Source organism: Juglans microcarpa x Juglans regia, chromosome 6S (assembly GCF_004785595.1).
Source record: "Juglans microcarpa x Juglans regia isolate MS1-56 chromosome 6S, Jm3101_v1.0, whole genome shotgun sequence".
In the NCBI taxonomy this organism is placed as follows: Eukaryota; Viridiplantae; Streptophyta; class Magnoliopsida; order Fagales; family Juglandaceae; genus Juglans; species Juglans microcarpa x Juglans regia.
In genome coordinates, this window is record NC_054605.1 from 5,693,059 (window position 1) to 5,715,995 (window position 22,937).

Below are 22,937 nucleotides of genomic sequence, written 5' to 3' on the forward strand. Positions count from 1 at the left end.
ATGCATCACTAACCTGGGTGGAAGTTTCCTATTAACTTACTGAGATTTGTAATCAAATTTCACTGTGGTAGTCCCAACTACCATTCCCCCCGAATGGTAAGCAATGTGTCAGGATCAGAGCAGGAAGTAGTCACTTGCAGACTGGAGGAGGTTGACTAGACGCTGTAGACGCAACACAGAGCTTGCAGCCTCCATAGTTAGCTCTTTGGTTAGTATTCCGGCATCATCAGTTGAGTAACGCGAGTTACTCAACGAACTAGCCTAATAGTGTATTTTGACAATGTAATTATGGAGCCAAGTCTCCGTTGTTTTGAAATTACAGTCTTCTGAGACCCATGTTGTAATCGTGGATGTTTTAAGTATGCATGGTTTATGTTTTAACTATTTGGGATATTTATAAGTTTGGTGCATAGTATTGCTCAAAAAAAAATTATCCGCTACGAATATTGCATAATGCTAGATGCATGTTAGGAACATTGTATCTTATATATCATGAACGGGGGCAAGTAATCTTGTGTTGCATGTCTCGATGCTTCGAATATCCGTCCGACCTCAAGCGGAATCTGGAGGCGTCACAGTTGTGGAACTATATATAATGATAAATGATGTATCGAATAAATGAGTCAAATTGACACGATTCAAATTAAACTGATCAATTCTAACTCTATTATTTCATTTCTCGTGTTCATCTTAAGTTTACAGTCTGTGCAAAAATTACAATTCCATTATACCATATATACCAAAACAAATATAAAATTATATATTTTTATTTAAATCTCACGCAGTCTTTCCTATCTTTGTTTCTTTTCTTTTTGTGCATTAAATCGAATTTCAAACTCTCATGTTTGATGGTAGTTGCTATTTAAACTATCATGTAAATTTATGATTTGTTCCTGAATATACTACACAAAAGACAATTAGGTCATTGTTCGTTTCTCATCATGACATAAGACGATTAGGTTAATGAGCTTATAAGCCATACAATCATCATGTTTTAAATTATTAAGATGCATAAGAAACGAGACATGAGAGAAAGTAACAGAAAGTGTGTTGATGGCTCATGATATAGACAAGTAAACATAAACAAATGAATGAGTAATAAAATAAGGTTGTGATGATGAACCTAAACCAAACTTCAAACCAAAACCGCAACCGCAACCGCAACCTCCTCATTTTTGTGGCCCATTGTAATGAAATGCTGTATAGAGTTGGTGCTTCACATGTTCTAATTAATTAATGCCCATAATTTGCCGTCCTTGAGGTGATTGAATAATCTTGGTCATTTTTTGGAATATAGACTTGAAAAGTAGATGCGGTGCAATATAGAATTTATTTTAAAGGGAACTGTCATCATTTATTTATTGAAAAAACATACATTCATGACCGGACACATATAGAGATATTTTCATATCAATTATTACCTCATAAACCAATTAGTGCATTCGGAGCTCCACCAATACATTATTTCCTTTTGTGATTGGTCTGATCTTCACTACTGCTGATACTCTCAACCGATAAACGTCCAAGAGATAGTACTCTGCCTAAACAGAGACTCGACCTCACCCTTCATAGAAAGAGAGGACTCAACCTCTATATACAAACGTCCAAAAGACGAATTTTTATTTTTTTTTATTTTAACTAAACAATTAGGAAAATAATAAGAAAAGCAGTAACATAGATGCAAAAATGGACGGATTACAGTTTGACCAACTCTAGTAGACTTCAAAATTTGTGACGGCTCATGAAGGCAACACACTTGTCTCTTTTCAGCATTAAAAGTCAGATCTGAAATATTTGATAGTGGCAATTCCAATGATCCGGCGTGTGTGTCGAGAAAAGCTGCTGCAAGGGGTGGCAAGTGAGGACCACGTGTGGTGATTTTCGCAAAACCACCACTATCCTCCGACGATTTGCGGCCTAGGAGTTTTCTTGTGCTGCACGTGTCTCTTGAGAGTTGCTGAAAAACTCTATATTTGTCTTTTTCGACCTTGAAGAAAACAAAATAAATTAAGCAGGAGGAGGCTGCCTCCTCCTCCGGCGAAAATCAGATTTGAAGGCTTTTTACAAAAGAGAGTTTGCCTTTTTATGAGAGAGAGAGGAGGGTCGCTCAAGAGAGAGAGTTTACCTTTCGAAATTGAAATTTGAAATAATCATTAACAATTCAGTGCAATATAGAGTTGAAAATGACTTTGTTTGTTTTTGCAGATGAGATAAGATAAGTTGAGATAAAAGTTGTAAATTAAGTAAAACATTGTTAGAATATATGCTTTTAATATTATTATTATTTTGAAATTTGAAAAAGTTTAATTGTTTATTTTATTTTGTATGAGAATTTAAAAAAATTATAATTATGAGATGAGATGATATGAGATATATTATATTGTGGAAACAAACTAGGCAGCAACCTCAGTGTAAAGTAAGGAATAGTACGTGTAAACAGAAAAAGAAAGTTATCTTCTATGTAGAAAGCGTATGCAATACTGATTTTGTCTACCTCGAAAGGGGTCTAAAAACGTACCAATTATAACGTATGCAAGACTTGACCACCAAAACCTATTGGAAAATCACTCCTAATTATACTGTGGAATTGCTTACCAAATTGGTAAAAGACCAAGAACAGAATTGTGGGTATGACTAACTACTGGACATAAAATATTCAAAACAAAGACTTCACAAGAAAAACAATTGGACTTCCGAGTTCTTTATTCTCTTTTGTTTTCATTGCGCTGGAATAACTACCTAACACGAGCCATGCATCAATTATCTAAACCATTTTTATCACATAGAGATTAAAATCCAAGAATTTTCTTGAATTTACTCTTCCTAAAAATATTGAAGACTTTGGAGCCATATATGTATTGAAACCTAATTTAATATTGTCCCGTTTGGATATAATAAATTTTTCATCTCATCTCATTTTATCATTATAATTTTTCTAAATTCTCATAGAGAATATAATAAAGAATTAAACTTTCTCAAATTTTAAAATAATAATAATATTAAAAAATAATATTTTATTCAACTTTCAACTAATCTCATCTCAGTTCGCTATCCAAACGACACTTAAAATGATAGGATGAGTAATTTTAATATATGTTTTGAGAATATAAAGAGTTCAAAATAAAGGAGTTAAGAAGTTAAAAAGGAGAAATAATCGAGAATTAATGACCACAATAAGATAAATAGTATTTTATTTTAGTTTATTGCGAAAGTAATAATAAAATGGTAGAATAGTTAAGTGGTTGGTAAGTAACAGCGATCAGTGATGGAGAATCCATGAAGAGGATCGGATGGAGAGTTTTATAGATATGGAACTTGGACTAAGCATGTCTGCCGAACAACTATTAGTAAGAGGTTCTTGATCAGACCAAGAACAAATTTGAATGCTGTTTGCTTCAGGGATTTTAATATTGAACCAGAAAACTGATGTGTGGTGTTTGGGTTGTTCTTTTGGGGGGTGTTTTTTTTTTTTTGGGGGGGGGGGGGGGGGGGGGGGGGGGGGGGGGGGGGGGGGGGGGGGGGGGTGTGGGATCCTCCCTTGTTGTACCAAGCCCAACTAATTCGGACACAAAGAAAGTCCACTCAGTGCAAGCCGATGCAACCAATTAAGGCCAATCTGGTGTTGACCATTCAAAACTTGGGTATGAAATCAAGGACCAAGAATCAAGTCTAGTGATAAGGCCACAAGAATCAAGCCCAGATATAAGGTTAAGAATAGATAAGATAAATTGACTCAGACATAAAATGAAATATCTTAACAAGGTAAACATGACTCAATTACTCCAAAGAAAGAAAGAGACTTCTATAAAAAGAGAGAATTTTTTCAGATTTGGAATGATTGAATTATGCCCAAAGACCCCACAAATCTTCTCTCTTCAACAACTTGGCACCTCCTTCAACCTCCGAAAACTCTAATTTCTTCCATTGTATTGAGAGATATGTGAGGCAATGAGAGACTAAAATCACTATCATTAAGACTGAACAACAACCAACGAAACCGGTCGGCCTCAATGTAGACCGACCACTGGAGCAAGGAACCGGTCAGCCGGAGGTAGAAATTCCTTAAAGCGACACCGTTCTACTTAAGTTTAATGAAACAATGTCGTTTTAGACTTGAAGTATACAAAAAATACAAGTGAAACGATGGTTTAACCAAACGGCGTCGTTTCAATTTGAGCTCGTCTTCTTCCCCTCCCCTCTTCTTCTCCGACTTCTCAGTTTCTTTGGTTTTCTCTCTCTCTCTCCTTTGCAACACTTTCTCTCTACTCACTTAGACAAACCTTGCCCCTAGGGGGATTGAGAATCGCAGTTGTCGATACGACCGGTATTTCTCTTCCCCATTGGCCAATATGGTCGGTTGTTCCCTGCAAATTTCCTCCATCGGTCGACGTTGGTTTTTGGTCAAAAACCATGCCGATAGGGTCGGTTTTCACTCCTAACTATCATAGTGGATTTCGTCCCTAAACGATTCGTGGACGTAGACTTTTACATCAAACCATGTAAACTTGTGTGTCTCTATTATTTATATTTCATATATTTATTTATTGTTTATTCTCATGAATGAATGTTCGGCACCGTATCGACGTCCAAACTATTATCGTAGACATTTTTACTGTATCATCGTGGTCCAAATCACCTTCGTGGGTTGGGATGGCTCTTTTCTCATATTCCAGCCTATTGGGCAAATTTACTCGTTAACAAAAACCATAAGAGGTACCTAAGCTTCTAGTTCATGCTTTAAGCTTCTAGTTCATGCTTTATGCAGCGCTAGTCTATGGTATTTTTTGTTGTGTACAGATCCAAACTTCTTAGATTTGGTGGTGAGTTCTTTCTTTCTACACTAAAGCGGCGATGATTACGTTAAAATTGGTGGGTTTCCTTTGCAATGGGAGCTTCGGATGGTGATGGCAATATGTGACACCACCCGTTAATCTAACAGGAACACGATACGATAATAGTAGGTTTGAGTTTAGTCTTAACAGGTTCGAGTCAAAATGACTTGACTTGTTAAGAAACGATTGCTTACATTTTGACCCGTTAAAAAAGTTAAAGTTACAATTATACCCTTATACTTAAAAGTAAAATTGTTAGAATTTTAATTTCAATATCTTTATTGTTTGGATTGTAATTTTGGACTTGTAGTTAGTTTATATTTTTTATAGATATTATAATTTTAACATTTATATAAAATTATGCTAAACTTTATTAGGTCAAACGGGTTAATTTCGGGTATGTTCAACCCATTTACATAAACAGGTTGAAACAGGTTGGGTCGTGTTAACCTATTTCGTAGTATTCACTAACAGGCCAAAATAAGTCGTGTTGTGTGGGTTATGTTAATGTTTGAGATTTTGACAAGATAAGCATAATGGGTTGTGTTCGGGTTGACCCATATAGTATAATATACACATCTTGACACGACACGAACATAACCCGTTAACACGATTTGACACCCCTAACTTTGGGTGGTTATCCGTAATTCCGTATGTATATATTGAGACTTTTAAAAATAGTTGAGTCCATTAAGCATCACCAAGTCAAGCGGATTAAGGTAATATTGCCGAGATTGTACTCAAAACCTCCTAAAATTCTTGCTATTAAATGCCAAGATTCTTTGTGTTCACAAGATGCCCTAGAGCTTGAATTGCAAATCTTTCAAACTGAGTTACGAGAAGAAATTGTTTTTGTGCAATATTTTCATTTATGTGTTGGGATTTAGGATTTTGATTTTAGGATGTATATTGTGTGATGCCCCCCAACTCCCTGTAACTAAGGCCTTGTTTGGAAAAAGTTTTCATTTAAAAATTCTCATCTCATCCTATTTCCTTCTCAAAAATCACTCAAACATAAATACTTTTAAAATAATTATTACAATTTTCTCAATCTTTCAAATAAAAAATGAAAAACAATTCAACTTTTTCAAATCTCCAAACAAAAATAATATTAAAAAATTATACTCTAACTTTATAATATATTTTATTCAACTTTTTCTCTCTCATTTTCTAAAACCTCATAAAATATTAACTCAAAATATCTCATTACTGTTTACAAATTATCTTATTACTATTCACAAAATTCTCAACTCATCTCACTCTCTGAGCATGCCATCAATGACCGAGTTATGAGATAGACATACAACCTCCAGTCACATGTCTTTACGTTCTATCACATTATAAAATTTTACATGGTATGTTTCTAGATATGACTTAAATCACAATGGAATAAGCATTTCTAACAAATTCGTACAAGAAAATTTAACTACAACCATAAGTTAAAATATCACAAACCATAATCATATATTTACGTATCCAACAGTTGAGCCCACCTAAAGCTCAATTTAAAATCTGATTAAGTAAATAGAGTTATTCTTCTTGAAAGCCGGTGTGACACCCTTCATTTTATTGATATGTCAGTACTTGATTTTTAAGTCATTTTAATTTTAAACTGTTCTAACAAATCTAGTTTTTATCATGTCAATAAAATGAAGGGTGTGTATTGCACACCGACTTCTAAATAGAATTTTTCTAATAAATATTCTTACCTAGCAAGATAAGCTGAGATATAATAACTAAACATGATTAGAAACCTTAAGAGTCTATTTCTACTCGCCTCATTGGTTGGTTAGTTAGTCTTCCTTGTAGATCTTAAATTTCGTAGCCTTTGCGACAAGATTTTAATAACAGTTTAATTAAATATGAACTGCGGATGCTATAAAGGTCCACTTGAGTCATGTGTCCCTGCCAATACTGCATCACATCATAGGTTTCTGCAATAGCTGTGAATACATTAAGTTACGCATTACACCACAGGTATTTATACCTCCTACGAGTACGTAATGTACGCATCCCGTGAGAAGTATCTGCACCTGCCTAAGTGAGTATAACATGAAATTGAATTGTGGTTTGGCATCATTGGTGTTGGTGCCTGACTTCAATCTGGTAACCAGTTACATAGGCCTCATTCAAAACCTGTCGACGATACTTTATCAACCCAGAGAATTTCACACCAATTTAAACACTCCAACGTGAACAATGGAGTTCTGCTAGGATATTACATCATCCTACTGACTTGAAAATACTGTTTTACGTGATGAACTCCAAACTTGTGATGTGACTTGGTGTGAAATGAAACGATAGATGACATAACTTGACATGACGTGACGTGCACATGAGAGTAGTGATATGACATAACATGATGCGTAAAAGATAAACATGGCATAATTGTGGTGTGTAACAGTTAAGCAAGACATAATGTGGCATAATGTGCAACAGATAAATATGTACTGGAAGTAAATCATGACATGACATAACGTAACATATACACATGCATAAATAACATAAATGATGGCTTCTCTTACCACCATACATACATAGATATCTTGAAAGTTTTTTTTTTTTTTTTTTTATAGAAACAAACATCTTCACTCGAGATAAATAATTATAGACATTTATCAAACCATAAGGTTTGAGAAAAAAAGTCTAGAATACAATCTCACCACATTTCAATATTCTCAACTCTCCAAGCATTTCTAGCAAGCTGATGAGCTACCCCATTGCCCTCTCTATACACATGAGTAAAAGAACAACTCGTGAAGCAACTGCTCAAGCTCTGCACTTAAGTAAACAGATTACCAAGCATGGAATTCAACATATTATTTTGCTGCAAAGACTGTAGTAACAGCAAACAGTCACTCTCTATCTCAATATGCGAAATTCTCACAGTGGAACACAATTGCATTCCTCTGAAAACAACAAGTAACTCAACTGCTTCTAGTTCCTCCACCTCTAATTCAAGTTTAGAAGCAGCCATAACAACTTTCCCAGCTGAGTCATGTAAAATAACATCTACCCCTGCCTTATGAAGATCTGAAAGCATAGCTCCATCAGTGATGAGCTTAAGTACCCCAGGAGGAGGAGGCTTCCAACTAAAATGATGCTGAATTTGAACCTAGGATTTAACATAAACAGATTTATAACTATGCAAAAGTCCCAAAAATTAGTAATAACATGTCGAGGACTTAAACTAGTATTATCAAATTCCAACTTATTTCATCTATACCAGGCAAGATATCCTGAAAGTTAGTTAGAGGCTAATTTACAATGATCATAGCGTGAAGAATTAGAGTGCGAGATAACGTGAATAAGGACACATTTCTAAAGGTTAGAAACTCCTTACTAGTATACTTTAGAAAAATAAAATCCTTAAGGATTTCACGTCCTAACTCCAAAACTCACCAAATTTACATTCCTAACTTAAATTTTGTCTCAAATCCAACTATCTAATTAGAAGAATTTAAAACACAACAGAGTTACAAGAACCAAGCGTAGGCCAAATCACACTAAGGCTAAAATCCTTGACTTTTGTTACAATTCTTTCAAACTTTAACTTTCATGCTAAAACAAAATCATGCAACATAAAATCAACTCCAAGAACGCCAAAAGTTCAAAAATATATACTTAACATGATCATAAAACGATCCTAAGAAATAGCATGCTTGAAAAAAGAAGTCAAAGATCACAAAAATCACATAACATCAACCAACATAATTGGTTTGCACATTTACTTTAAAACCAAGTACTACAAGTTTTGGGCTTTGATCAAACTAGTAGATCTGAATTTTCGATGAGGTAAACCATCAAGAAATAACACCATATGCTTCATATTCAAGTCATAAAATTTATCTAAGAATTAAACTCAAGATCACCTGGTAAAAATTGCATATAAACACAACAGAACCCGTGAGCCTCAAGTTTGTGTTTCAACCTGACCTTCACATGCATAAAAATTCATTCCTTCAAGATCACGAGCATAAATATTCAAAATAACTTCCTAACACATAGACCAATGTCCTAAGAACAACATATGTGAATATCAAGACCATAGGAGCATGCTTTCATAATAACAGATCCAAACTTACTCAAAACATAAACTGTTTTTACACCTCTAGTTTCCAACTTTCTCATATCATGCAAAACTCTTAGTAAAAACTCCTAATATGCAACAAACTTAAATCCAACTTGAATATTAATATGTTAACTCTAAACCATAAAAAGACCAGCGGAGATGTTGTCAAGAAAATCATAAAAAAAAATCAAAGAACCACACACTGTCCAGATTATCACCTAGTATGACCTTTGCATGCTTAAAAAGACTTTTCACTAATCAAAACTTCATCAAAAATCACAAATATATAACAATCGAAACCAGACTTAAAGAGGAACAATGTATGTGAAGAGAGTTTTGTGATCTACTGAGAAAGGCTTCGATATATTCGAGCAACAAAGGCTAGAAAAGCTATCTAAGCCTCTCCCTGAGTTCTTTTTAAGAAAGTGTTTCAAAAGTGACAAAAGCCTAAGGGAAAAGCCTTGGACAACTCATATACTACTGGAGGGGTTGAGAGGGGATGTGATGGAAACTTTTTGGTGATGGGTTGCCAACCAAAACCATTCCCCTTGGGCTAACATACACAGTTTTGAGCCTTGAAGCTTCATGTGATGTGGTGGTGGTGAGGTGGCTGATTGCCCTCCCATCAGCCACTATTTTGGGCTGATATGGGTAGTGAAAGTACACTCATGGCAGTGAAGAAACTTCTCCAAGAAGCCTTGCATAGGTGGAGCTTGTCGGTGGACCTAAACCGATTAGGCCTCATTTGGGATTTTAATAGGTTTTGATTTGGGGTTTCGGTTTCTATCAAGCCCAAATCTAATTTTTCTTAGACCAATGAAAATACTATGGTATAAAAGAATGGATAAGGTGTAATGACATGAGTTTGAATGGTTAATAACATGTGAAAGTGATTTAATCAAGTGATTAAATAGTAATCTAAAACTGGCTTCATTTAGGGTTTAGGAAACTATTTAGGGTTTCGGTTTCCACAAGGTATTTGGGGTTTCACTAAGGTTGAAATCCTCTTTGGTTTTGCATAAAAAAAAAATGGTTGGATGGAATAGTGTTTGGCTTAGGTGGCATAATCACAATTCTTGATTTTCCTTCTTTTCCTTCACATTTCCTTCACATTTCCATCTCATGGTTCCTCTTGGTGCCAAATGTCCTAAATTATTCACCAAGTATGGCTTAGACATTCCCAAGTGTTCAAATGAAACTTTTCTAAACTGATTTGGACCTTCCACACTGTGATCTGAAAATGACTGGACTGCATGCCACCCTTAACACAGGTTACTATTCACTTCAAAAATGGTAAAAATAATTTTGCACCACAAAATCCTAAATAATACTAGAAAACTAGGAGTACAATTCATTTCACGAATTCTGACTCCTAAGTGCCTTTGCGGAAAAGCCACTTAAAATCCCATCTTGGATTGCATTGGGAAAAGACAGGCTTGAGTGGTGTGTAGGGCTTCTTCCTTGGCCGAAAATCCCATGTTTTCCCTTTTATGCCTTTCCCTCTTCTTAAACAAGTGAATATTCCTCAAGGGTACTTGTGTAAAATAGTTCATGCCTCTTTCTTTTCCTAACAAGCAACCCTTGGCATGAGTGACAAGTGGCATAGGCGTGTGCCTTGCTCTTTGCCGCCCATTCTTCTCATTTTGTTTTTTCATCTTCCTTTTGCTCCTTCCCAAGGTAACTCCTCATATGCCATTGATTCAAATTGTAAACTAAGTGACAAGTGGCAAGTGAAAAGGTGCTTATGAGTGTAGTGGCCGAATTCTTAAGGGTATATTAGTCCTTTTATGAAAATGTCCCTTCATCTAATCTTCTAGAAACTCTTCGCATGGTTGACACTCGAGTGCAGGCCAAAATTTTCGAAATCCCTTTGTGTCCCTTCAATTTTCCCATGCACATCTCCTAGAAAATCCACTTCTATCTTCCCTAGGCTCTCCTTTCTAGAAGCATCATCATAGGAACTCAAAATTGGGGCAAAAGAATGGGTCTAGGCATGTGGGAAAGGGCTTGGCTGAAAATCCCTTAGTCTCCCTAGGTCATCTTATCTCTTGTCTCTTCTAGAAGGTCTCTAGCATGCATGACAAGTGGCAAATCCCTCTAGGGTAGGCGTGCAAGCCATTCTTTGGTTCCCTACACTTCTCTCTGCCCCTTAGTCCACTATCATGACTAGATACATAGTGCAACACATGTATGACACATCGCACTAGTGACTAGGGTTTGGATCATGGGCTTAGGACCATTGGGCTTAGGTTTCCTTATAGGGCCAAGTTACACAAGGCATTCTAGGGCTAATCCTTACTTGGGCCCAAGTTGCTCAATCAAAAATTCTAAGGCCTTTCCTTTAACTAAAAATACTAAGACTCTTAAAATACTATGACAACTAAAATAAATCTATGAACCATGCTTAGTCAAGCTTGGGTAATCTCACATCCTCCTCTCTTTAGAAAAAGATTTCATCCTCGAAATCGGCACCGTAACCATCAATCAAAACATTTGTAGTAAGAAATACTGGGGTTACTACCTCTTTTATTTACAGCCATACACTTTTTAGACGATGATGATGATGGAGGTACTTCATCTGCCTCTTCCGTTACTAAATCTTGCGAAAAGTGAAACATCACATCCAAGTCGTAGTCAAAATACATGTTCACCCGCATCTCATTTAGTTTATGCTTTATCACAAGCTCCAAATCCTCGATAGGTTGACCTTCTTCATGAAAATGAATACGATCCATAGATGTATCTGAGGTCTCACAAGGCATAAACCTATTCGCACGTTCGTCCGCTGCGTGACTCGATTCTGCTTCTGGATTAAAACGGTGCAGATATCTCTTCTTCACTTCCTTCTAGCTACACCAAGGTTGTCGTTCCTCATGCGGTAACGATCGTCTAAAATAAAGATTTCCTCAAAAATCTGCATCCATCACATATGATGATGCTCAAACTTCTCCATCTGTCTTGACTGTGCTGCCATCAGCTGCTACCTTCTCCTGAGACGATTTTTGTGATGGCGTTCTCTACGTTCTCTCAATTGTGCCACTGAAGACACAGACGTCCGTGGTGTCTTTCAAGATCATGCCATTCTCTGTTTCAAGGGTATGGTAGGTGCACACAGGGTTACCACACTTAGACTAACAATCATGGAACAAATAAAATTTTCACAGAACATTCATATATTTCAATCAAATTTATGCATACATCAAAAGTTTTCAGATTCTAAGATATAAATAAATGAGGGCATTCATTCCTCAGCGAATCCTCCCATTCCCAAGTTGCTTCTTGAAAATCTGGGTTATTTCAGAGCACTTTCACTAGAGGTATCTTTCGGTTTCTTAACTCTTGTTCCTTCGATCTACAATCTGCACTGGCCTTTCTTCGTATGATAAATTTGGTCAAAGCTGAATCTTGCCGGGCTCCATCACCATTGGTCGTCTTTCTCCGAAGCTCTTCTTTAAGGTTGACACATGAAATACATCACGTCTTCCCTGCATCTCCACTGGTAAATCCAATCGGTAGGCTACTGGACCAACTCTTTTTATTATTTCATATGGTCCTACGTATCGGGGATTCAACTTTCCCTTTCTACCAAAATGTATGATTCCTTTTATAGGCGATACCTTGATGTATACCCAGTCTCCTATTGTAAATTCCAAATTATTTTGTCGGTTGTCGGCATAGCTTTTCTGCCTATTATGGGCTACCTTCATTCTTTCTTGGATCATGGTTACTTGCTTTCGGACTTCTTGTAAGTACTCGATTTCTAGCATCTTGTCTTCTCCCACTTCATCCCAGTACAACGAGGATCTTCAGTTTCTTCCATATAATAACTCATAAGGTGCCATCTATATCGTGGCTTGAAAACTATTGTTGTAGGCAAACTCCATTAACGATAGGTGACTTTCTCAATCACCACTTAGTTCCAACACACATGCTCGCAACATGTCTTTCAAAGTTTGGAATGTATGCTCAGTCTGTCCATTAGTCTGTGGATGATATGCACTGCTAAATCTTAGACGAGTGCCCAACATCTTTTGCAAACTCTGCCAAAAGTGCAAAGTAAAATGGGTGTGTCGATCTGACACTATGGTTTTAGGTACTCCGTGCAATCGGACAATTTCCTTAACATAAATTCGGGAGAGTTTACCCATAGAGTCTGTGTTAGCTATGGATAGGAAATGTGTACTCTTAGTCAATCTATCGACTTTGACCCACATTGAATTCTTACCTGACTATGTCCTTGGCAGACTTATTACGAAGTCCATTGACACGTCTTCCCATTCCCACTCTGGGATAGGCAATGGTTATAATTCGCCTGCCGGCCTTTGATGTTCAGCTTTCACCGATTAGCAAACAGAACATTTTGCCACGAATTCAACTACTTCCTTCTCAATTCCATCCCACCAAAACTAGCCCTTCAAATCCTGATACATTTTTGTACTACCAGAATGTGTTGTGTAAGGGATTCAATGTGCTTCCCTTATGATCTTCTCCTTTAGTTCAGCGGTGTTAGGAACCACTTTCCTCTCCTTATAATACAGCATCTCATTCCTCCCTATGGTGAAATGTTGCGGTCCTTCCAATTTCAAAATCCTCTGTCAGAGCTTTTCTAATTTGTCATCTTTACGTTGATCTTCCAAAATTTCTTCTTCAGTCATAGGTATAATCTCTTGTACTACTGCTAATTTAGCATCTTGTGACGGATCTCCAATCATCAAACTCCTTAATTTAGCTAATATGGATGGCAAGTTAGCTTGAGCTTTGCAGCTAAAAGCGTTAACCACAACATTGGCCTTGTCAAGATGAATGGTTTCAACCCATCTCCACTGCCTCAATTTAGATTTTTTTGACTAAACAAGTATTTGAGGCTTTTGTGGTCCGTATACACTTCACATTTCTCTCCATACAAATAATGCCTCCAAAGCTTCAGCGCAAAAGTACCGCAGCCAACTCCAAGTCATGGGTAGGATAATTCTGTTCATGGTCCTTGAGCTGTCCCAAAGCATAAGTGATGTTCCTTCCTTCTTGCACTAGCACACACCCTAATCCCATCTTAGAGGCGTCATTGTTGACTACACAAGGCTTATGGGGTTCAGGTAAAGCCAATATTGGTGCTAAGGTTAGCCTCTTCTTCAACTCCTAAAAACTCTTCTCACATTCCTCAGTCCAAACATACTTAACATTCTTCCTTGTAAGCGTTGTTAAAGGGCTAGAAAGTTTAGAAAACCCTTATACAAACCATCGGTAGTATCCTACTAATCCGAGGAAACTACGTACCTCATGGGCACTAGTTGGCCTTTGCCACTCTATTACAGCGTCAATCATAGTAGGGTCTACTGCCACTCCCTTACTGGAAATAACATGTCCTAAAAATTTCACTTCTCGGAGCCAAAACTCATACTTACTTAAGTTTGGCATATAACTGATGTTCTTGCAATGTCTCCAACACAATCCTTAGGAGCCTTTTATGTTCCTCGACATCACGAGAATAGATTAGTATGTCATCTATAAACACCACTACGAAATTGTCTAAGTAATGCTTGAAAATTTGATTCATCAGTTCCATAAATGCTACTGGGGGTTTGTTAACCAAGAACTCAAAATGTCCATAATGAGTTCGGAAGGCAGTCTTAGATAAGTCTTGTTACCTGATTCTAAGTTGGTGATATCCGGATCGTAGATCAATCTTTGAGAAAACCGCAGCTCCTTGCAATTGACCTAACAGATCGTCTATTCTTGGTAAGGGGTATTTGTTATTGACAATCACCTTGTTTAAATCTCTATAGTCGATACACATCCTTAAAGTCCCATCATTCTTCTTGGCAAACAAGACCGGTGCTTCCTATGGCGATGAGCTAGGTCAAATAAAACCCTTGGCTAGAAGCTCTTTGATTTGAACCTTAAAGCTGGGGCCATTCAGTAAGGTGCCTTATGGACTGGGGCTATGGCCAGTTCAAGCTCAATTGCAAATTCCGTTTCTATGTTCGGGGGTAGCCCAGGCAAATCATCGGCAAAAACCCTAGGAAAATCCTCAATCACAGGGATTCCTTGGATCCCCTTAGGTTCCTTTCTTACATTTGTCATCATCACTAGATAAACGACATCCCCACTCATTAAACCCTTCCTGACTTGTCCAGCCGTTACCATTGATGGATCCAACTGAACAGTCTCACCTATATAACAGATTCTTTCTTTAGCAGGAGATTGAATACTATTTCCCGCCTTCGACAGTCTATCTTTGCATAGTGCCTAGATAACCAGTCCATTCCTAAGATTAAATTGAATTCCATTAAGTGGAAAACGATCAGATCTGCGGTCAAACCAAGTTTGTGATCTCCAACAAGTAGTTCTTAACTACACTTGTCCATCCGATTACCTTCCCGTTTGGAATAGCTACTAATACTTTTTGAGACATTAGCTCTGCCTCGAGTTCACATCGTTGCACACAACTACTAGAGATAAAGGATCTTGATGCTCCAGAATCAAACAGAGCACACGCCATGTACTGCTTCAATTTAACCTTACCTTAAAGGATAACTATAATTACTCAAGGATTCTCAAACACAAGCTATCTACGAGTTAAGGCAAAGTTGGAAATGTTACCAGTAATCACTGTCGCATATGCTGTCTCGTTAGCTTCCAAGTCTACCTCTCCTGGTGTAATAACATAAACCTTGGCTTTCATAGCGGTCTTTGGTCTATTGCTTGGCATTGATGCTCCTCTAGGTGTATTCTACAGACAATCCCAAATCATATGGCCAGTTTGACCACATCTGAAACACGCTCCCTTGGCTAAACGACACTCTCCACTGTGCCTTTTCCCGCATCGTTGACATGGTGGTGGAGTGACGGGTGCTGCGTTCCTGACAACAAATGAGTATGCGAAAGTGCACTCTAAATACCCTATTATTGGACTAAAATGCTAAAATATGAATAGAAATCATAAGAATTAATGTGTATTCTTGAATTGAGTTTCTATTTATTTTGGGATATTCCTAAGCAAATTTTTATGTTTAATTTCAGGATTTATAAAAGAGCAAGTCAAAGCCCAATCAAATTCAAATGAGGACTTTCAAGTGGGCAAGATGTTGGAACAATCTAAGAACTTTCAAAGAGTGTATGACTCTTCAAATAAGGATGATAATGGGGTTTGAGGGTAATTCAGATCAGAGTCCAAAACGCGCTAGGAGATAGTCTGGACGTAGTTTAGTATTTTGATTCTAACTTTCCACTTACATATTGGATTAATGTGATTATTGATGCATTGGAAAGTTGTCTTAAAGGGATACAAATTTGTCTCTAATAAGGTTTTCTAAATTCAAACTCCTGAAGTGGGTACGTGGCTGCCAAGATGAGTAGTAAAATTTAGGCGATTTTTTATGTGGGAATCATGAAGACATTAAGGTTTCTTTCCAATCCTATATAAGCATATCATTAGCACGAAATTGAAGAGTTTTTGAAGGGGAGGAGGCACACATCTAGAGAAGAAAAAAATACCATTTTTATTTTTAGTTCTTCTGGAGAATTAAATCTTAGGTAAAGCGTAGGGCACAAATTGAACAATGAAAATACTTTAACTTTATTTCAATTCATAGATTAATCTTTATTGTTTAAGATTCTACAATTCAATTCTCTATTTGTTTTGGATATTATAAGTTTGAGACAATTATATTAAATCTTGCTATGGTTTGATTTTGTTGAGCTATAGGATTATGAATATATGATTTTGACTTAAACATGTTTTTTATGCCATAGATGTGATCTTTTGCTGCATTATTGTTTGAGAACATATTGTCGTCTTTACATCTGATATTCATTTATATATATAAAAACTGTGGTTTGTAAAGGGAGAATAGATTCTAGAATTAAATTTGAGAAAGCAAATGAATATAATGTCATATCTTCCAATTAGAAATTTGGTGCTATAATTCTTAATTGTGTATATAGTTTGGATTGAAAAAGTCAGAGTATTGAATTGAAAAAATTATTAATTGTGTTTATAATTCTTAAGTTCTTTCCTTTCTCTTTGAAGGATAGAGCTAAGAGTTGGCTATACTCATTGAGATGACGAGATGCTAAAATGTGAATAAAAATAATGAGATATAATTTAATATCTATTTACATTGAGATATATTTGAGCATGATTTTATAATATTTTGAATCTCAAATATTGGGATAATTCCCAATTGTATCGGGCAGCACTTTTCAACCAAGCATGATTTTTAGCTGAGAAGACTTTTCAACCATTAGAATACTTTTCAAGGAGTATGACTCTTCAATGTTGGGAGATTTTTCAAATATCACGAGATTTGAGGGGACCGGTTGGTGGGTTGTGATATACACCGTTTTTGAAATATAGTGATTTGTAAAGGAGGGTTGGTAGGTGGATAGAGGGAAGCAGAACTTTGGAACCGACTAAGACTTGTCAACAGGTGGATAACTTTTCAATTAGAGGATATTGGGCGTAATAAAAAGTTAGTGGTTGGGGGGGGGGACAAAGGGAAGAACGAAGAGAATTTCCTCCATGGCCGCCGTTTGCTTTATTTTTCTCTTGAAATGTTTGTTGTCCATTATATTTATGGGTAACTAAATTCTCAAGTAGGGTTAGGAATGAACTTGCACATTAGATGGTATTTTTAATTTATGTATTTGGTTTTCAATTACAAAAATTCTTTTATTTTATCATTCTCAATTCATTGTTGATATTTTCTTCTCTAAATAATCATATACTTTATTCTGTTTCTGGATTCAGTCATGCTTTTTCTAATGAATGGATTAGTTCTTTGATTATGTTTGGATCAATTCTTTATCTATATTGATTTATTTCTTTGCTGCAATATCGCTGATTGAGTATATTGTCATCGTTGGATTTTCTTAATAGTGATAATAATTTAAGTATTTTTAAAGTGGCGAATAAATTTTCAAATGGTTACATTTGGTTTAATTTTGTTTTATAAATCTATACCTTCCGATTGAGAGTTTTGGGAATTGAGTTCTCAATTGAGTTATTCAATAAATTAAGAATAATTAAAATACCGGATTTGTTCAAGGAATTTCCGACGCTTTACTATTTGTCAAATTTGAATACTTTTTCCGTTAGTAACTTTGTATCACCTTAATTTGTATTTAAAATTAATCTTTATCCTCCATTAATCATTTAATATTTTTCTTTAGTTTCTTTGTTCCTTATGCTATTCTTTTAATTTGTTTCTCATGGAATCGACACCCAAAGCTGTGCTACAACTATTGTGTTATTCTTTGAGCGTAATCAAAATTTGGCACCGTTGCCAGGGAGATGATAGAAGAATTGCTAGATAGTTTTTCTTTTCAGTAGTTTGTAAAGGCGGTAACTTCGTTCCCTCTTTTAGCTTGTTGCATCTTTATTTTATTTTTATTTTTATTTTTTTGTATTTTTTTTAGTGTTACGTTCTTTTTTACCTTGCATGCACCGATATAGAGACGCCTTGGGTAGATTTGCTTGTAGGCCTGTGCAAGAGTCAGAATCAAATTTTTTAAATCCTTTATTTGATAATCCATCTAGTCCTGAAGAAATGAGTGAACACAAAGATCAACCCACTAGAACTCTTCAGGATTACCTACACCCTACACGCACAGCCACACCATCATGCATCATATTTCTAGCTAATACTCACCAACTGGGTTTTAAAACAGGGATGATACAGTTACTCCTTACTTTTCATGGCTTGAAAAATAAAAATCCATATGTGCACATTAAGGAGTTTGAGGAAGTAGTTGCGACTAAGAGTTGGCTATACTCGTTGAGACCATGATCTATTGGGTCATGGAATGAGATGACTCAGGTCTTCTTCAATAAATATTTTCCCTAACATAAGATCAATGCTTTAAAAAGGTAAATCTCCACCTTTGAACAAAAAGATAGTGAGACTTTGTATCAGTCTTGGGAGAGATTTAAGGAGTTGTTGAGTATATGTCCTCACCATGGGCATGAGAATTGGCGCTTAGTGAGTGATTTTTATGAGGGACTTACACCTAAAGATCGTCAATTTGTGGATATGATGTGTAATGGTGAGTTCTAACAGAAAGATCCTGATGAGGTACCATTCCCTCAAGCTTTAAAATCAAGCAAGTGAACTCTGGATCTTGACAATGAAAATCTAGAGAATCTAAGGCAGGTAAAAATCAATCTTCCTCTTTTGCATGTGATTAAACAAGTTCCTACTTATGCAAAAGCTCTTAAGGATTTGTGTGCAGTTAAGAGAAAGCACCATGTGAAGAAGACAACGCTCCTGACAGAGCAAGTTAGTGCTCTAATTGACAGCGGATTCCTCCCAAGTACAAGGATCCTGGTTGTCCAACCCTTGCATGTAGCATTGCAAATCATGAGTTTGAACAAGCTTTGCAAGATTTAGGAGCTAGCGTGAATCTAATGCCATATTATTTATTTGCAGTTGGGGTTAGGAGAAATCAAACCAACCACTGTGGTATTGCAATTGGCTGACCGTTCAGTCAAAGTACCCCGAGGTGTGGTTAAGGATGTTCTAATTCAAATTGACAAATTTTATCATCCTGTTGATTTCCTAATCCTTGACACTAGCTCTATTGTTGATACAACTTCTAAAATTCTTTTGATTTTAGGTAGACCTTTCCTTGCCACTGCTAATGCTCTTATTAATTGTAGGAATGGGCTCATGAAGCTGTCTTTTGGAAACATGACCTTCTAGGTGAATATCTTCCATATTGCAAAACAACCAGAAGATGATGACGAAAATCACCAGATATACATGATTGACTCACTCACGGATAAGGAAATTTCTATAGCTCATGATTTCGATCCCCTCGAGTATTTTATTGTTAATTCTGAGTTTGATTCTATCAGTGATTCATCTCATGTAGTTGATATTTGTGCTATTTTTTATAGAACTCAAGATTATGGCACTCAGGCATAGCAACTGGAGCTTGAGAGAAGTGAAAAACAAATTCCTTCAAGTATGGAAGCACCCAAAGTTGAATTGAAGCCTCTGCCTAAGGGTTTAAAGCATGCTTTCTTTGATCCAGATGATACTTTTCTTGTTATAATCTCATCTGAATTGTCTGAGTCTGAAGGTGAGAAATTAATTCAGATCCTAAGTGAGCTTAAGTCAGCCTTAGGTTGGAGCATTACTGATATAAAAGTTGTTAGTTCCCTGGTCTATTCTCATAAAATTAATTTGGAGGAAGGAACTAGCCCTCGTAGAGACCCCCAACGCAGGCTTAATCCCACTATGAAAGAAGTGGTGAAAAATAAAGTATTGAAATAATTAGAGGCAGGAATCATTATCCTATTGCTGATAGTAAATGGATAAATCCTGCACAGATTGTTCCTAAAAAGTCAAGTGTTACTATGGTGAAGAATGACCTCAGAGAGTTAGTCCCTACAAAACTTGTGACTGGGTGGTGGATGTGCATTGATTACAGAAAATTGAATGTTGCCACCCGGAAAGACCATTTTCCTCTTCCTTTTATTGATCAAATTCTTGAGCGTATGGCTGGTCATCCTTTCTATTGTTTCTTGAATGGTTATTCTAGTTATTAGCAAATTGAAATTGCATTAGAAGACTAGGATAAAACCACTTTCACTTGTCCTTTTGGTACTTATGCTTTTCGTTGAATACCATTTGGACTGTGTAATGCACATGCTAGTTTTCAACGTTGCATGATGAACATTTTTAATGACATGGTTGAAAATTGCATGGAAGTTTTTATGGATGAGTTGACTGTTTTTGGATCTTCTTTTGATGCATGCTTATTGAATTTGGAGAGAGTGTTGACTCGTTTTGAGGAGAAGGAATTGGTTTTGAATTGGGAAAAATGTCACTTTATGGTACCTTCAGGTATTGTCTTAGAGCATATTATTTCTTCTAGGGGTGATAGAGGTTGATCAATCTAAGATTGAATTAATCTCTAAGTGGCCTACACCTAGGACAGTAAAGGATGTGAGATCCTTTCTTGGTCATGCAGACTTTTATAGGAGGTTCATAAAGATTTTTTCCACCATATCTAGACCACTATGTGACCTCCTAGTTAAATATGTCCCATTTGAGTGGACACAAGCTTGTCAAGAGGCATTTAAAACGCTAATTGGCAAGCTTACCACAACACCCATAATGTAGCCACCTAATTGGACTTTACCTTTTGAGATCGTGTGATGCTAGCGATTTTGCTGTAGGTGCTGTTCTTGGACAGCGAAGGGAGGGGAAGCCTTTTGTCATTTACTATGCTAGTAGAACTCTAAATAGTGCTCAGATGAATTACTCCACCACTGAAAAAGAGTTGCTAGCTGTATTGTTTGCTTTGGATAAGTTTTGTACTTACTTGATTGGTTCTCTTGTTATTATTTTCATAGATCATACAGCCCTTAAGTACTTTCTTACAAAGAAGGATGCTAAGGCCCGACTAATATGGTGGATTTTACTTTTGCAGGAATTTGACATCACCATCAAAGACAAGAAAGGAGTGGAGAACGTAGTAACTGACTATCTCTCAAGACTCACATTTGAGGACACCTTTGACCACTTGTCAATCAGGGATATTTTTCTAATGAACATTTACTTTCTATTACTTCTCTACCATGGTTTGCTCATATTGTGAATTATTTGGCTGTAAGAGAGATACCAGTGGATTGGAGTGATCAAGACAAGAGGAAGTTCATGACTGAGGTATGTAATTTCTATTGGGATGACCCTGTTCTTTTTTAAATACTGCCCTGACAAAATTTTAAGTTGTTGCATCCTTGATGAAGAGATTGCTAGCATCTTGGAATTTTGTTACTCCCAAGTTTGGGGGGCCACTAGTCAATGAAGAAAACCGCTGGAAAAATTTTGCAGTGTGGATTTTATTGGCCCACCTTGTTTAAGGATGCAAATATCTATTGTCGCTCTTGTGAAAAGTGCCAAAAGTTAGGAGTTATGTCCCGTCGTAATATGATGCCCTTAAAACCAATTTTAGTGATTAAAATTTTTTATTGTTGGGGCATTGATTTTATGGGACCATTTTGTGACGCCCACAGATTCCGCTTGGGATCGGACGGACATCATGCAACACAAGATTATATGCCTCGTTCGTGACATATAAGATGCAATATTCCTAACATGCATATAGCATTATACAATATTCGAAGCGAATATTTTTTTTTTTAGCAATATTATGCACCAAACTTATAATATCCCAAATAGTTAAAACATAATCCATGCATACTTAACAAAATAAACATACACAATTACCGCACGGGTCTCAGAAGACTGTAATCTCAAAATAACAGAGACTTGACTCCATAATTACATTGCCAAAATACACTATTGGGCTAGTTCGTTGAGTAACTCACGTAACTTGACTAACGATGCCAGAATACTATCCAAAGACCTAACTATGGAGGCTGCAAGCTCTGTGTTGCATCTACAACATCTAGTCAACCTCCTCTAGTCTATCAGTATCTGCTTCCTGCTCTGATCCTGACACATCGCCTACCATTCAGAGGGAATGGTAGTTTGGACTACCACGGTGAGATTTGATTACAAATATCAGCAAGTTAACAGAAAACTTCCACACAAGTTAATGATGCATGCATGGCAGTAAAAGCATGAATGCATAATCAAAGTCATAAGTAAGCATAGTATAACTTGACATATGGCATGGCATAAATGACATAACTTGAATTGAACTGAAACTTAGCTTAACGTGACATGGCATGTACGTGAACTTAAAATATAACATGGACTTGAAATATCGCATGAACGTGAACATATATAATTTAAACATGAACTTGAACATAATATGAACCTAAGCATAACATAACGTGAACGTGAACATGACATAACATGAACGTGAACTTGAACATAACATCAACGTGAACATAACATGACGTAAACATGAACTTGTAGTCTTATCTCATGGGGCTATCATGATTGCGTAATCTTATCTCATGGGTTACCATGATTGTGTATTCTTATCTCATGGGGTTACCATGATTGCGCGATCTTATCTCATGGGGTTACCATGATTGACATGAACTTGAAACT

The 22,937-nt window shown here is 36.4% G+C and overlaps 1 protein-coding gene and 1 non-coding gene across 2 annotated transcripts; both read right to left on the reverse strand.

Moving 5' to 3' along the window:
* Positions 1 to 14,817: 14,817 nt before the first annotated feature.
* LOC121236559 lies at positions 14,818 to 15,586 on the reverse strand. Its single transcript, XM_041133008.1, has 3 exons — positions 15,505 to 15,586; positions 15,278 to 15,426; positions 14,818 to 15,150 (listed from the first exon to the last, which is right to left on the reverse strand). Exons 1-3 carry the CDS (start codon positions 15,584 to 15,586, stop codon positions 14,818 to 14,820), a joined length of 564 nt encoding a protein of 187 aa, XP_040988942.1.
* A 3,174-nt stretch (positions 15,587 to 18,760) lies between these two features.
* On the reverse strand, positions 18,761 to 18,868 carry LOC121237993. Its single transcript, XR_005935040.1, has one exon. It is a non-coding gene; the product is annotated as a small nucleolar RNA R71 (small nucleolar RNA).
* Between the last annotated feature and the right edge of the window lie 4,069 nt (positions 18,869 to 22,937).

Coding starts and splice junctions, on each gene's coding strand:
- LOC121236559 (XM_041133008.1), bottom strand. CDS start 15,586: ATGAAAGCCAAGGTTTATGTTATTACACCAGGAGAGGTAGACTTGGAA. Junction 15,427..15,504: donor ATATGCGACAGTGATTACTG/GTAACATTTCCA, acceptor TTATCCTTTAAG/GTAAGGTTAAATTGAAGCAG. Junction 15,151..15,277: donor TAGCTATTCCAAACGGGAAG/GTAATCGGATGG, acceptor CTGGTTATCTAG/GCACTATGCAAAGATAGACT.